At 34.0% G+C, this 17,879-nt stretch overlaps 1 protein-coding gene across 1 annotated transcript in view; it reads right to left on the bottom strand.

The window, feature by feature from the left end:
• Positions 1 to 17,879, bottom strand: part of zfpm2b (zinc finger protein, FOG family member 2b) — a 160,594-nt gene that overhangs the window by 18,030 nt on the left and 124,685 nt on the right. The window contains exon 9 of the mRNA XM_073822402.1: positions 15,778 to 15,874. Coding sequence (XP_073678503.1) covers positions 15,778 to 15,874 — 97 coding nt within the window. The remainder of the gene's footprint in view (positions 1 to 15,777; positions 15,875 to 17,879) is intronic.

Here is a 17,879-nt window from a genome sequence, read left to right as displayed (position 1 = left end):
CAAATCTGTGTAATTGTGTTCAATAAACATGTGCGCTCTTACACTCATCCGTCACCTTCTCTTTCTTAGACACACAACAGGACACTGCCAGGCCTCACCAGGGATTATGGTGGATGACTGACATACTATGCAATAGGGATGCACGATATGAATTTTTTTTGCCGATAATTAAGTCCTTCTTGTGACCGATACCGATACCGATATGTTCATATTTTTATATGATATTTTTGTGCACCCAGGAGAATACAAAATCTGAGATAAACTAATGAAATGTATATTACTGTATATATCTGGGTCTAACAATCATAGCAAACATCAGTCCTGACTCTTCAAAAATGTTTTTATTTTTTGTGTAAGGCACCACAATTCTAAATAAATAAAATGCTTTGACATTTGTCAACCTGGAAAAAATGAAAAGTGCATCATGGAGTAACGTCTGCCAAGGTGGAGAAACAGCTTATCATAGCTGTACAGGAATAAACATAACAAAATAAATTTAATAGCAGAGCTACTGCAAGCGATTTTTAATGCTGAAAATCCATTTATCCTTTGCTGAAACTTCCGCGTCTTTATGGAGAGCGCAGGTCATGGTTGCTTAGCAACGGCAGACGCCACAGCAGAGCAGGCTACAGAGCGGTTTGGAAAGAGCGTCTAGCGTTTTCCACGAGTTTTTAGGCGCGACATCTGAATGGCCCCTAAAACAGATTCACCGCGATGACGACCTCTGAAGTCAGATTTGTTGTGTTAAAACTTGACAGATTTTCACCTCCTCTCAGAATGCTTGCTAAACATGTGTTGCAAATAGCAATAGCATTGTCCTCCTCTGCCACCGCCAAAAACTTCCAGACCGGCGAAGACGATGATGTCGACACAGATGATGACGTATTACACGCGACAAAGTCCGAGAGTCACTGCAGTTTACAGCTGCAGTCACTTGCACTCGGAAAGCAGATGAATCTCAGATAAACCAGACTGATTGACTGATTTACCAGCAAGAGTACTTTATCGGATCGGATTTCATTTATTTATCGGAGCAATAAAAATGACGTAATTTTTACCCATATTGGTCGATAATTGATCTGTCCGATAAACAGGGGCGCCGCTAAGGGGGGGAAAGTTTCTAACAATTCTAAGGGCCCACGCCATTTAGGGGCCCCCAGAGATCTGCTTTTGTGTGGTAGGGGGGGCCCAACCTCATATTTTGTCATAGGGCCCAAAATTGCAAGCGGCGCCCCTGCCGATAAATATCGTGCATCCCTACTATGCATATCACTTTGTTACTTCTTCCCTCCGCTCACACTGGGAAGATTCGTGCGGCTCAGTGGAGTATCCTCTAGCTGACGCTTATGACCCTATAGAGCAGCCTCTCACCGGTGAGACACTTTGATCTGTGACTGAAAAACAACTGCAGCTTCTCAAAAAAAAAAAAAAAAAACATCTCGGAAGGAAATTTTTTACTTTTATCTTGGGGTATTCAGTATTGTGGCTTGGGACCCTCTGCTTTTTTCCAGGTAATGGGATAGAGCAGGAGAGAGGGTGGGAGGGACGGAAGGAGGGAGAGATTGGGAGAAAGGGAGGAGAGATACCCCTCAAGCGAGCGCCTCAGTGGGAAGAGGATTATGTGCTTCTGCTTTTCTACCTTCTAGCAAAACTCCCGATTGGTTTCAGGAAAACTCAATTAAACTTTGTCTCTGTCGACTTCGTCTTCAGTGAGAATCAAACTCAAATTCCTCTGACATAACTCTGCAACCCTGAACCACGAGACTCACGATAGATACAAGATTACGGTTTTAGATCCTCAAAAACAAGAAATTACCACAAACCTTTTGGGACCCTTAGGGACATTTATGTTTTTTTTGATCATTGTGATTGCATTAATGCAAAAAGCATACATTTGGTCAAAACGTGTATTTCTCAGAGGTGCAAAATGATTAATCACGGTTAATCATAGTTTACATACTATGTATATATTAAGAGAAAATATGTTAGATTTATATATAAAATATTTATATTAATATACAATATAAATTATATACAAGTATTAATGTACGGGTCAAAGATGTTACGAAATTTACAAAAGTGATTTTATATCCATAGAAAGCATATTAAATGCAAGTAAAGTGTCTACTAATAAGGTTTTAAATACGTTTTTGGAGATAATAATGTCAAAATCTGGTTGAAAGACAGTTACATTGTCATTCAGTGTAACACAACATTTATGCAAAAATTCAAACAACATGCTCATTCTGACTTTTGCATATTAAAATATATAAAATAATAATTTTATTGTGTTTTAAATGAATACAAAATCTTGACAAATGGGCAGATGTAAAAAGAAATGTACAGTTACAACTAATTAGTATTTGGGGTGAAAGTAATTCATCTTTTAATATGTAATAAATTGATTTTTGTTGTAAATATGCCTGACAAGATTGTTACACTGAATGACATTTTGTGAGTGTCTTTTTAAATTAGGGAAAAATGTATGATATTTATTTTTTGCTCAGAAAAACAAAAATGCAATGATATTAAACAGAAAATGTTTAATATTTTTTGGAAAAACAACAATTTAAAGCAATATAACACTTCTTGTTTTTATGCTTTATATAAACCCTTTTACATCTTTGACCCATACATACAAATATAGATATTTTTAAATATATACGTGTATGTGTGTGTATTAATATATACATAATTAAATATAGACAGTATACACATATAGTATGTAAACATAAAAACTAAATGTGATTAATCGCGATTAATCGTTTTGCAGCTCTAGTTTTTTTATTGGAATTTTAATATTTCATCCAAAATGTCCTTTCAGAAATCTATTTTAAACTAGGTACAAAAAAAAAGCTACACTCAGGACCTTAAAAACAAAAATGGGAAAACAATTGAAGGAAAACAACCTGAAAACCCATTAATATTTAATCTCAGTAAAGCACAAAATTATGCATTGTCTGTTAAAAGGCTTTCGTTTTGTTGGCAAGGCTTAAAATTTGGTAGTATTTTTGACTATTTTCTTAAGTTTGGCTTATAAACTCCTAAAAATAAAGGTGCTTCACGATGCCATAGAAGAACCTTTTTTTTTCGTCTAAATGGTTCCATAAAGAACCTTTAACATCTGAAGAGCTTTTCTGTTTCACAAAAGGTTCTTTGTGGTGAAAAAAAGGTTCTTCAGATTATAAAAAGGTAAGAAATAGATGGTTCTTTAAAGAACCTTTGACTGAATGGTTCTTTGTGGAACCAAAAATGGTTCTTCTATGGCATCGCTGTGAAGAACCTTTAAAAGCACCTTTATTTTTAAGAGTGTAGAGGAAGCATTTGTTTTACCTGTTTCCTGCTTCTTCTGAAAAAGGGATGCTTATTCTAATGTTTACTGAGAAATTTGTGTGTTAGTGTGGTAATTTCTTTATACACAGCACCAAAAAAGGTGTAAAAATAATGCTGTTGCTAATCATTGACATATCCAAGACTGTAATGATTTAAAAAAAAAAGTCTGCTTAGCAATTAGTATATAGAAAATTACTCATTGGGAAAAAAAGTGGCATTATGTAAACAAACTGGCTTTAAAGGGTTAAATGCATTTTTGGTAGTCGTGATCAGGAGTGATGCACTGATGTCAGTATCATATTTTTATGACTTTTTTATGACTTTTTTTTGGCGCTGAATTTTGTGTGGCTTTATTAAATTTAAGGGTATTTAATAAATCAAGGGTCCAGAGAGTAGTTAACCCAAAAATCATATTGCTCAAACCTGCAAGCTGTTTCTTTCTATGCACCTAACATAAAAAAAAAATGAAGAATCATGCAACTCTTTTCCATACAGTGAACATAATTCATAGTGACCACATCTGTCAAGCTCCAAAAAAGGACAAAATGAAATCATTTTTAAAAACTCTGAAACTGAAACTGACTGCAAATCCAAGTCCTTTCCACTTTCCCTACAATTTTCTGTAAATCATGAGTATTGTATGGATGGAGTCTAAAAACATAAATGTGAAGTAAATTCATTTCACACTACCTAATTCAGTAAACATGAAAAGATACTAAAATTAATAGATACATGCATTTAAGCAGCATTACAAATGTTCCACATGGCTTTCTGGCTACTATCCACGAGTACTATCACAGGAAACTGCAAGTGATAAGCCAACGACCACCGTTTCCTCTTGCTGCGGTGTGCCAGGACTTTTTTTCTTTCTGTTGACCCCAGATTCACCTTAACAGAGCTGCTCCTTCCCATCACAGACAGCCATAAGCCTGTCAGATATCAGTCCATCAAGAAATGAGACAGAGGGGGAGAGAGCGAGAGACAGCCAGCATGAAATATGAAGGGAGGAGAGTGAAAATCTGAGGAGGGAGGGGGTGATAAATCAAAAGATGAGGTCTACATCGTCTAATGACCAGAATAAACCTCTTTCCTGTTCAGTGGCAGAGCTCAGAGTCTCTGCAGTCCTTAAGCCGTGTCCCTCCTGATCCAGACATCCACTGCCATCAAACCAGGATTTATGACGCATCACAACCCCATGACAACATCCAGCAGCTTCATAATCTCATATTTTTTCTGCCCGTGCCTGACATTTCCAGCCTCGACATTCACTCAAGATAAGCCAAAAGCCCTCTGACAGGATAGAGAGCACATATAAAACACACGCTTAAGAATTTTACTGCCCCCTTCGCGGGAACTCATCAGTTCATGAGACGCGCTGAGCCACACGAATGCAATCGCCGCAACATTTCATATCAGACAGCTCAACATCCCATATGCTGTTACAGGAAACACCCGTCCAGAACCACTACAGACCCTCATGGGGACACATCTCCCCCAATATCGCAATGAGCGGTCAACCAATGTGGGTTTTCAATGGTGTAATCTTGGGCAAGCTTTTGCCATCGAACCAAGTTTGTTTGATGTCAACAAGTTTGGTTTGAAATTGAACTCGGATGTGCATCTAGAAAGTCTGCTTGAACACAGTGGCCTGGTTTGACAGACTTTGTACAAATCCAAAGTTCTGTTATGAAACTCTAGATGGCGCAGGTTTCTCATTCTCACATTTTGACATCATTATCACATGGCGCAGCTGGTGATTCTTTTCGTATCGTTTCGTTTTGGAGTTTGCTGCTCAACTTTTAAATACTTGGCTAGTGCTTGCTGTAGCATTTGCAGGCACTTCAGAAACCCTCCACCTTCCCCCAGCTCCACCTGTATAGATCTGCTATGGGGTGATTCATGTATATTATATAGGGCTGCATGACTAATCGAAGGCGATTGCCATGCACATTTTTTCAGTAAAGCCAGTTGTGTAATCAGTAGTAAATCTCCAGCAGGTGCTTTCAGATGGAGCAGCATTTAGTACACAGAGCCATATTTAACTGAAAAGCTATGCTATATCACGTTCATTATTGGAGACAATTTAAACCAAAGACCAAGAAGCCAATTCAACATGCTGAATTGGACAAATTGCCAATTCAGACAGATGCTCAATGCAACCAATCACAATTCATTTTGTGCGTCATCATGATTGGGCGCATTAAAATGTAAAGTCAGTTCATGTGATAACAGACCAGTGTGCAACCAATAAATCATTAATTTATTATTCATTAATTTAAAGTCTATGCCATGAACTTCACATGCTTTTGAAAATCCAGTGTTTAGTTGACCCTGGCAAGTGCTCATTGTCATAGTTGTAAACACTAAGGCTGTCTCTGACTAAAGATTTTTCTAGTCTAATCATTTAGATGACTACTCGTCGACTAGAAAAATCACAAATTTATATTAAATGAATTGTGTGTTTACATTAAATAAATATATCATTTGTATAATATTACTTTAACTAATGAAATACATACTGGGTGTGGGGAACTAAGCCATAACAAGCCTTTAATAGCCTATTCTGCGCTCAGACGCACAGATAAAGCTTGCCACAAAGCACTTGCAAAAGTGATGAATATTTGTTGGGGAAAATAGCAAGGATGTATTTTAATTACTTATTAATAAACTTGTCAGTGTATAAGAGACTATCCTACTCCAAAAAATTACCCAATAGGTCATTTGTGCAAGCACCTTATTATGACTTATATTTACGTTATAGTTTAAACGCCCTGTAGCTGTCGTAAAACTAATCAAAATCAAAATGTATGGACTTTTTACACTGTCCCTTACCCAACATTTGTCCTATTTCCATTTTGAAAAACACATTTTAATTAACACATTTGACAAATGTGTTGAAAAGCACCTCGTCCATCTGAAAGCACCTGCTGGAGATTTCCAGTTCATTATTGGAGACAATTTAATCACAGGATATTGATATTGAAAATGGCAGCTGTTTGCGTAGCTTCTCAGTGAACTACAGCTCTGTGAAGAAATGCTGCTACATCTGAAAGCACATGAAAATACCACATTTAATAACATGTTTTTACTCCAGGCTCACTTCATAACATCAGTCGAGTGTCTGAAATAAATCCTTCTGTGAGATGTATTCATAGGATTCTAAGCAGTGACAAAGGCATTGCATTATTATTTACTGTATTATAAGGGAAATGTTAATAAGATAAACCATGCATTGTCGTACTTATGTGTTTATTAGTCACGTTGAAACAATGAAAGCAGTTAAATCTGTTTATTCGGCTGCAGCAATAGGCATGTCCTGGGTTTCTTCTTCGGGCGTATTTGGAGTTTCCGCTTGAGAATGAAAGCACCCTCTGGCCTTCGGATGAAGATTTACTGCTGATCACAGTACCGTGCTTCACTGAAAGATACGCATGACGATTGCAGCTTTTGATTAATCGCGATTGCGATTTATCGTGCAGCCCTAATACTATATATGGGGGTTGCTTTCTGTTATATGTGCAGCAGCAGGATTTCTGACATTAGATTTCTTACTTGGTCTAAAACTTTTAGTCAGTCATGAAAAAAAAATGGCCTGTGTTTGTGGCAGACAGATTGTTAACAGCTGGTCCTTGAGGTATTAGTATATCGATCATTCATCGACCTCAGATATGGCTCATCAATGAAACATGTAAGTAGTAGCAACTTTACATGGCGGCTTGCTCTAACTTTAACCTAGATTAATATGTGCTATAAGGCACATATCCAAGTGTTTGTGTGGAATGTGGAATCTGTTAACGCGGTACTGCATGACATGGAAGCACTGACGCAATCACTGGAATTTTTTTTCTGCTAAAAGTGGAAACATCTTAAAATCCGGCATCATTTTTTGCTCATAAAGATAAGAGTAATACCTTATTTGAAACTGTCAAGGGTCTAATTTTATTTGTATACACTCACAATATCATCAAAACGTTGTTTTTTTAAACAAAAGATAAAATACACAATGTGCTTTCTGCCACTTTGGTCTCTGTGAATTGAAGCGCATCACAAAAATAAACCAAAACTCATTCTATGGGATACTTGCCTCACAGACATGAAAAAAACATCTATAGAAAGCTTGAAATGTCTACTTAAACATGTCCTCCAACCAATACAGCCATATAGGTCATTTGTCAAATCCCTGAAATATGACCCATCGGGGTGTTTACTAAATTTGTGCCCCTATGGACAACAGGACAGTTTTATATTATTGCATAGTACCCTTTTATCTGTGTCACAATTCACGTTTTGTGTAGCTGGTAGAGCATTGCGTAGAGATATGCAATCAAGCGATCATGGGTTCTAAAATCACTTTTCAACACATTTGTCAAATGTGTTAATTAAAATGTGTTTTTCAAAATGGAAATAGGACAAATGTTGGGTAAGGGACAGTGTAAAAAGTCCATACATTTTGATTTTGATTAGTTTTACGACAGCTACAGGGCGTTTAAACTATAACGTAAATATAAGTCATAATAAGGTGCTTGCACAAATGACCTATTGGGTAATTTTTTTGGAGTAGGATAGTCTCTTATACACTGACAAGTTTATTAATAAGTAAATAAAATACATCCTTGCTATTTTCCCCAACAAATATTCATCACTTTTGCAAGTGCTTTGTGGCAAGCTTTATCTGTGCGTCTGAGCACGGAATAGGCTATTAAAGGCTTGTTATGGCTTAGTTCCCCACACCCAGTATGTATTTCATTAGTTAAAGTAATATTATACAAATGATATATTTATTTAATGTAAACACACAATTCATTTAATATAAATTTGTGATTTTTCTAGTCGACGAGTAGTCATCTAAATGATTAGACTAGAAAAATCTTTAGTCAGAGACAGCCTTAGTGTTTACAACTATGACAATGAGCACTTGCCAGGGTCAACTAAACACTGGATTTTCAAAAGCATGTGAAGTTCATGGCATAGACTTTAAATTAATGAATAATAAATTAATGATTTATTGGTTGCACACCGGTCTGTTATCACATGGACTGACTTTACATTTTAATGCGCCCAATCATGATGACGCACAGAATGAATTGTGATTGGTTGCATTGAGCATCTGTCTGAATTGGCAATTTGTCCAATTCAGCATGTTGAATTGGCTTCTTGGTCTTTGGTAAGAGTGAGAACTCTGATTAGCTGTTCAATTTAGCAAACGAGCCAGTGCACAGCAATTAAAGAGAAAATGATGAAAGAGAGCAAGTAAGTCAAGACAGCACAAACAGAATTCCAATACATGAATATTTTCATAACTTGTTTCAGTTTCTTTTTTTGAATCATGAATGTAAACTATTGATAGCTGCTGATATAGACAGTTAAGTCCTCTCATGCAGGCGAAGAACACATATGCTATTTTGCAGTCAGCTATAGTCTGTGTGGTGTGTTAAAGCACAGCTTTTTGATCCAGACGCAACCGATGCAAGGCAACAACATGTCCCCGCTTTGAAGTCGGCTTGGTGTGTCCCGACCCTTACATGTCTGTCAGATGGCCTCTTGGCAGTCCCTGGCCAATGAAAGCTGTGATGGAGTCCAGACCTTCTGCCATCAGTGTAAAGATCTGGCTATGCGAGACTAGGGCTGAGTTTACAATATCAATTATCAGCTTTAATCACTTTGATGAACTGATATCAATTCTTAAATCCCAAGATCAATCTTCTATGCTTTTTTTAGTTGATGCATGAACAAAGCTTCACTAAACATTAAGCATAGTATGGGTACTATGCAATAATCACAACAAGCCCTCTGCTTTGTGTTACTTTTGAGTTGTCTAATTCTGTCAATTTTATCACCAAATTCCAACAATAAATAGTGTTTTGATGCTCTTTATTGTAGTGTGACAGATCGCTGTGGCCACCTCACACAAACAGATCACCTCTTCCTTATTAATACCAGTTATAGCATGAATGAACATCAGAAAGTATTTAAAAAAAAACTAAATAACATACTAAAATGTATCATGAAGTAATCCCTTAGTGTTTTAACATGGAAGAAGATCAATAAAACGGCTTGTAAACAATGTCACGTTTAACAACATTACATTTACCTCAGGAAACACATTCAATGTCCATGAACTCATTAGTTAGTTAGAAAAAATCATTTTGGAAAGCAGCATTTTACTAAATATATTTGCTATATTAAATCCTGATTGTATTTGTGCCTGTTAGGTGAGATACTGTAGGTGAATAGGGTAAAAAAAAATTACTAATAGTTATCACCTTACTTACCTAGTTGATTGATTACATTGATAACTGCAAAAAAAATTTGTATTACAAGTTTTCTAAAATGTAAGGTTTAAATATTCAAATGAGACATTATTTAATAAAATATAAACTAATTTGCATACATTTGTAGTACAAAATGTTGTATAAAATCAAGAAAATTGTATATGAACAAATCCCTCTGTAAAAACTTATAGACAGGAATACAAATGTAAAGTTTGGTGTGTGTAAGTGCTACTGAAGTGGAGATTTATGGCTCAGTGGTGAAGAAAAAACTCATTTTGAGAAAACAGCCTTTAAAAATATGGGTTTATAACTGAAATCTATTGTTACAAACAGACAAAGTGCTATAAAAGAGACACTTAACAGTGTCTTTTGGGTGTTTTCCTTCCACTAGTCTGAAAAAAAAAAACTTTATGAAACACCAAAAAGCCCAAAATCTCAAACTTGACAGGTGCATGAAAAAGTTTTTGCCTGCAGTGTCTTCCTTTAAAGCATGTTTGAATAAACTTGAAAAGTTGTTACAAGATCTAGACTCTGTTGTTAATTTTTACCTTTAATTTTATAATAATGAACCAAATCACCAGTATATACCTCTCCAAACTATATAAAACCATTTCAGAATGTAATCTAAATCTTATAAATAGGAATTAAATTGTGAAATCTGTCAATACCCAGCACAACCGCCAACATTGTACTACAATGATTCCTCCATCAATCCAGAATATGTGAATGCATCCTAAAATACACACAGAGTATAAAATCCTCACCCCCAAAAACTCTGATGTAACCAGCGCATGGAAAGCTAACTCTGCAATCTGGCTGAGTACAGTAAACCGGAGAGTTTGTGAGATATCCGGCAGCCCGGCCTAATCGATCCCGACCCCCTTTCAGTTCCTTAATAAGTTCTCTGTTGAAAGCCCTTCAGTTCATCAGCGTTGTCTTTTAATTAAACGCAATCGCTGTGCTCGTGCTGGCGGAGCGTCGACTCCTCCAGGGGGGCGGTGCTGTTTGAATACACTGATAATGGAATTTGACATTGCTGGAGATGTTCAACCATTATTCTATTTCTCTGTGTTCTCAGATAAGTGCGATAAAGGCCTTTAAGTCTTTCATTTCCTCAAGTCTTTTTTCAGAATGGAGAAGGGATTGTTCTCTGTTGAACTTACACATGTACTGTAAGTAGATTAATCAATTAAGCCCCTGCAGATAATAAAAAACTGGAGCACTTTAGCAGAAATATCACTGTTAGTCAAGGAGAGCGAGCGCCAGCAACAAAGAGTTATCTTTCTGCTCTTTAAACATTGAGCATTTGTTCGTGGAATGGTAAGTTATTACTGCTCACTTTTTCTTCTTTTGGTTCAAAATGGGCCGTGGCTTTATCTCGGAAAAGGGCACATGGTTTTTTAGATTCACTGTACATGGGGTTTAAGACCCCATGAAATCGAAATTATAAGTTGAGCTGTGGCTTTCAGTCCATGTGTTCTACAACTTTGAGGTCAAAGCATATGGTAGTTTAACTTTTTGATGTCAAAGACCCTTAAATATGATGATCTATTTGCGAAGGACACTTACCAAAAATACAAACGCAGATATGTACACTACTGTTCAAAAGGGGTTTGGGCTTGCAAGATTTTTTAATGTTAAAAGAAGTCTCTATGCTCATCAAGACTGCATTTATTTGATCTAAAATATAGTAAAAAGAAATATTAAAAAAATAATACATATTGATATTTAAATATGTTTTATTATTTAATATTTTATGTTAATATATTTTGTTGAAACATTGCTACATTTTTGATTATTTAAAATATTATATAAGAATTTTTTTACATTATAAAAAAAATCAGAAGAATTTAATGTGTCCTTGCTAAATATCAATATACATCCTTTTTTAAAATCTTACATCAAACTTTTGAACATTTCATTTATAGTTTATTATAAATAATTTTGTATAAAAGTTATAAATAAGGCATAAATAAACTAGGGGTCAACCGACTACCAGCGCCGATATTAAGCATTTTTATGGTTATCGGTATCGGTATGTCATTTTCAAAATGATTTATAAATAATTTAAAAGCATTTAAAGAAAGTTTTTGTCAGAGCACTTGTTATCCTTAATTTTGACATTAGTTTAAACATCGACACAGAATAAATAAACTAGGGATCAACCGATTACCGGCGCCAACATTAAGCAATTTTATTTTTATTGGTATCGGTATGTCATTTTCAAAAATGATTTGCAGATAAAATAATTGAAAAGCATTTAAAGAAAGTTTTGTCAGAGCACTTGTTATCCCTAATTTTGACATTAGTTTAAATATACACACAGTATAAATAAACTAGGGATCAACCGATTACCAGCGCCAACATTAAGCAACTTTATTTTTATTGGTATCGGTATGTCATTTGCAAAAATGATTTGCAGATAAAATAATTGAAAAGCATTTAAAGAAAGTTTTGTCAGCGCACTTGTTATTCTTAATTTTGACATTAGTTTAAACATAGACATAGAATAAATAAACTAAGGGGTCAGCCGATTACCAGAGCCGTTATTAAGCATTTTTATGGTTATCGGTATCGTTACGTCATTTTCAAAAACGATTTGCAGATAAAATAATTGAAAAGCATTCAAAGAAAGTTTTTGTCAGAGCATTTGTTATTCTTAATTTTGACATTAGTTTAAACATAGACATAAAATAAATAAACAAGGGGTCAACCGATTACCAGCGCCGATATTAAGCATTTTTATGGTTATCGTATCGGTATGTCATTTTCAAAATGATTTATAAATAATTTAAAAGCATTTAAAGAAAGTTTTTGTCAGAGCACTTGTTATCCTTAATTTTGACATTAGTTTAAACATCGACAAAGAATAAATAAACTAGGGATCAACCGATTACCGGCGCCAACATTAAGCAATTTTATTTTTATTGGTATCGGTATGTAATTTTCAAAAATGATTTGCAGATAAAATAATTGAAAAGCATTTAAAGAAAGTTTTGTCAGAGCACTTGTTATCCCTAATTTTGACATTAGTTTAAATATACACACAGTATAAATAAACTAGGGATCAACCGATTACCAGCGCCAACATTAAGCAATTTTATTTTTATTGGTATCGGTATGTCATTTGCAAAAATGATTTGCAGATAAAATAATTGAAAAGCATTTAAAGAAAGTTTTGTCAGCGCACTTGTTATTCTTAATTTTGACATTAGTTTAAACATAGACATAGAATAAATAAACTAAGGGGTCAGCCGATTACCAGAGCCGATATTAAGCATTTTTATGGTTATCGTATCGGTATGTCTTTTTCAAAATGATAAAAAAAAAATTACAAATAATTTAAAAGCATTAAAAGAAGGTTTTTGTCAGAGCACTTGCTATTCTTAATTTTGACATTAGTTTAAACATAGACATAAAATAAATAAACAAGGGGTCAACCGATTACCAGCGCCGATATTAAGCATTTTTATGGTTATCGTATCGGTATGTCTTTTTCAAAATGATTTATAAATAATTTAAAAGCATTTAAAGAAAGTTTTTGTCAGAGCACTTGTTATCCTTAATTTTGACATTAGTTTAAACATCGACACAGAATAAATAAACTAGGGATCAACCGATTACCGGCGCCAACATTAAGCAATTTTATTTTTATTGGTATCGGTATGTAATTTTCAAAAATGATTTGCAGATAAAATAATTGAAAAGCATTTAAAGAAAGTTTTGTCAGAGCACTTGTTATCCCTAATTTTGACATTAGTTTAAATATACACACAGTATAAATAAACTAGGGATCAACCGATTACCAGCGCCAACATTAAGCAATTTTATTTTTATTGGTATCGGTATGTCATTTGCAAAAATGATTTGCAGATAAAATAATTGAAAAGCATTTAAAGAAAGTTTTGTCAGCGCACTTGTTATTCTTAATTTTGACATTAGTTTAAACATAGACATAGAATAAATAAACTAAGGGGTCAGCCGATTACCAGAGCCGATATTAAGCATTTTTATGGTTATCGGTATCGTTACGTCATTTTCAAAAACGATTTGCAGATAAAATAATTGAAAAGCATTCAAAGAAAGTTTTTGTCAGAGCATTTGTTATTCTTAATTTTGACATTAGTTTAAACATAGACATAAAATAAATAAACAAGGGGTCAACCGATTACCAGCGCCGATATTAAGCATTTTTATGGTTATCGTATCGGTATGTCTTTTTCAAAATGATAAAAAAAAAATTACAAATAATTTAAAAGCATTAAAAGAAGGTTTTTGTCAGAGCACTTGCTATTCTTAATTTTGACATTAGTTTAAACATAGACATAAAATAAATAAACTATGGGTCAACCGATTACCAGAGCCAATACTAAGCATTTTTATAGTTATCGGTATGTCATTTTCAAAAATGATTTGCAGATAAAATAATTGAAAAGCATTTAAAGAAAGTTTTTGTCAGATCACTTGTTATTCTTAATTTTGACATTAGTTTAAACAGACATAGAATAAATAAACTAGGGGTCAACCGATTACCAGCACCGATATTAAGAATTTTATGGATATCGATATCGGTATGTCATTTTAAAAAATGATTTGCAGATAAAATAAATTTAAAAGCATTTAAAGAAAGTTTTTGTCAGAGCACTTGATATTCTTAATTTTGACATTAATTTAAATTTTGACACTAGACGTACATATCGGTTCAAATTATCGGTCATCTGTCTACTTGATCTGTAATAATCGGTATTGCATCTGCCCTGAAAAACACATATCGGTCTACCCCTACTATAAACCATTAAGAAAAACTTAACTTAAAGTTGTCAATAGAATAACATAACTATAGAATAAACAATTAATAGGAACAAATTTCCAGTTATTACAATTTTAATTCAGTATTTTTTGAAAACATTAACCTAAAATATTTACCTAAGAATATAACATTTAATTTTTTTACATTATAAAAAAAGTAATAGAAAAATCTAATCTAAAAAAGAATTTAATGTGTCCTTGCTGAATATCAATATACATTCTTTTTAAAATCTTACATTAAACCTTTGAACATTTTCATTTTCATATTCTCATAAATAATTTTGTATAAAAGTTATAAAAGTGTTATTTTTTCAGCATAAATAAACTAGGGGTCAACCGATTACCGGCGCCGATATTAAGCATTTTTATGGTTTTTGTCAAAACACTTGTTATTCTTAATTTTGACCTTAATTAAAATTTTTACACTAGACATATTTATATCAGTTCAAAGTATCAGTCATCTGAAAAACATATTGGTCGATATAGCTGTCAGTAGAATAAAATAACTATAGAATAAACATAAAATAGGAACAAATAGTAATAGACTTCCAGTTATTACAATTTTAATTCAGTATTTATGAAAACATTAACATTACTATTTAACCTAAAATATTTACCTAAGAATATAACATTTTTAGTCATCTATAACATTTTTTATTTCTCAAAAAAAAAAAAAAAAAAAAAAAACTTGAAGCTGTTTCAGAATAACAAAGTAATATTTTACAATTTGTTAACATCAATTAACTACATTAGTTGACATGAACTAACAATGAAAAATACATCTTAAGCATTTATTAGTTAATCTTAGTTCATGTTAATTCCTAAATGTATTAATAAATTTGTGTATGTTAATGTTATTTAATGGACCTGGGCTCACATTACTAACAGAACTAACAGTATATATATACACACACACACATATATACATATATACATATATATATATATATATATATATTTTATTTTTATTTTATTTTTTTTTCTCGTACAAATTTTTCAAACAAAGATTAAAAAAATACTGCAACAAGTGCATTGCTCATTTTAAAATAATATTTGTTAATCCATTAACTAACATTAACTAATGAGACCTTATTGTGAAGTGTTACCAACAAATATGTAAGTATATCAAAATTCAGGCACTAGCAAGGACCTTATTTCAGTGAACACTGACCACTCTATATTATCCACAACACACAAAGTCATGCATTTAAATAGTTTGTACTTATCAAAAACACTTCTTCTGCTCTCATTAGTTTCTGTTGTGTTTGTCCAGCCATTTCAGGGTCTTTAACACCCTGACACACTTTCTCAGGCACAAAAGTCTAACAGAAAACATTTGTCAGCCCAAAGAATAAATTCTTACCTTTACTGTAAACGGCGCAGTTGCTCTTTCCGTCCTCTGCACTGACCCACATCATGTCCATCAGCCAGCGAGGACCTCCATTCAACACCAGCGAAACCTGTGACACAAAACACACTTCAATATCCTCCACATCAGAACAGACCATCTGACCGACATGTAAAGCGACCAACCACAATGTAGAGATTAGCCAAAACTGCTAAAACCTAAAAGACAAACCTAAAAGATCTTGTTTAAACAACTTCATGAATTCATCATTCCCAAAGGCCATCCCAATGCTATATCTCCATGCATGTGTGTGAGCAGGCCACACCCCGTCCCATTCGCCCTCTGAATGGCTGTATTGTTAGAGATCCTCTGAATGTTTCACCTGATCAGATCTCATCCTTTGGGAGCTTTGGGATCCAGAATGGAACGCCATGGACTTGGAGACAGAAGAAGCAGATGCTGAGCACTGATCTTTAAACACATTGAACCCTCTATCACAGCATCACAGCTTCCTCACACCCACACACAGGGAATTTAAAGAGCTGGCATGGGCTTCAAAAGAATGGATGGATTTGATTTCATATTTGAAAACAGAATGACTAAATTAAATGGATATTTCTGTTAAATGAAAAAATGCATGCTTACATAGTTGTGTGATGTCTGCGATGCTCGCCTTTTGAACACATGCACCCATAGTGTACTTTAAATCTTAAAAGTATATTTAAAAAAAAAACTGTACTTAAATATAATACTTAAGTGTGTTAAAAACAGCTAATTTTAGGTAATTGCATTTAATATACAGTTGAAGTCAAAAGTTTACATACACCTTGCAGAATCTGCTAAATGTTAATTACTTATTATCATATAAAATGCATGTTAATTTTAATTAGTACTAACCTGAATAAAATAATAGATGAATTTATAAAATGACCCTGTTTAAAACTTAACATACATTTGATTCTTAATTACAGGAGGTTCAAACACTCACCAATGCTCCAGACGGAAAAACAATGCATTAAGAGCCAGGGGTGTAAACTTTTGAACAGAATGAAGATTTGTAATTTTTTCTTATTTTGCTTAAATATCATATTTTTTTTATTTTTGATATCCACTTGATTCTTAATACTGTGTTGTTACTTGAATGATCCACAGCTGTATTTTGCTTTTGTTTGGTCATAGTTGTTCATGAGCCCCTTGTTTGTCCTGAACAAAAATGTGTTTTTTCAGCATTTTTGTGTATTTGAACCATTTCCAACAATGACTGTATGATTTTGAAATCCATCTTTTCACACTGAGGACAACTGAGGGACTCATATGCAACTATTACAGCAGGTTCAAATGCTCACTGATGCTCCAGAAGGTAAAACCATGCATTGAGAGCCTCTGAAGGGCAGTACTAAATGAAGAAAAATTATATTTAGGCAAAATAAGAAAAAATGCACGCATCTTCATTCTGTTCAAAAGTTTACACCCCTGGCTCTTAATGCATTGTTTTTCCGTCTGGAGCATCAATGAGCAAACCAAATGTATGTAAATTTTTTAACGGGGTATATTATTACTTTCTCTTGTGGACTATATGTGATGTCTTTTATGTGAAATATCTTATTGAGGTCAGTACTAAATAAAATAAAAATCATGCATTTTATATGATCCCTTTTATTTTGTTAAAATAATGAACATTTAGCAGATTCTGCAGGGTGTATATAAACTTTTGACTTCAACTGTAAATTTAATACATTAAATTGCAATCATTTCTGTAATAATAGTCTTGTTACAAGTGTGCTTTTTCATCACAAAGAGTATATCTTCTTCTTTGTGTCTGTCTCTCAATTTCTAATAGGCCATAAAACAAAGTCTTGTCAGGTCTGTCTGGGATTGACCAGTCGGCAGGAAGATGATACGATTCAGCAAAAATGCAGATTTGGCCCGAGAGAGAGGGAGCGTGAGCTCCTGCAGAGATAAGCGCACTGATAACCGTCTGAGAGTCTGGAAAGCATTTGGTTCCCTTTTCCTCCCCCACAGGGATATGAAGGGATGATGCTGCTCTAGAGCCGGACGTTTCCTGATCCCTGCAGGTAGCACAGATCATATCCACTTCACCTCTAAGGGCTCTGATG

The sequence above is a fragment of the Garra rufa genome, chromosome 17 (assembly GCF_049309525.1).
Source record: "Garra rufa chromosome 17, GarRuf1.0, whole genome shotgun sequence".
Classification (NCBI taxonomy): Eukaryota; Metazoa; Chordata; class Actinopteri; order Cypriniformes; family Cyprinidae; genus Garra; species Garra rufa.
This window is presented reverse-complemented; position numbering and strand designations above follow the sequence as displayed.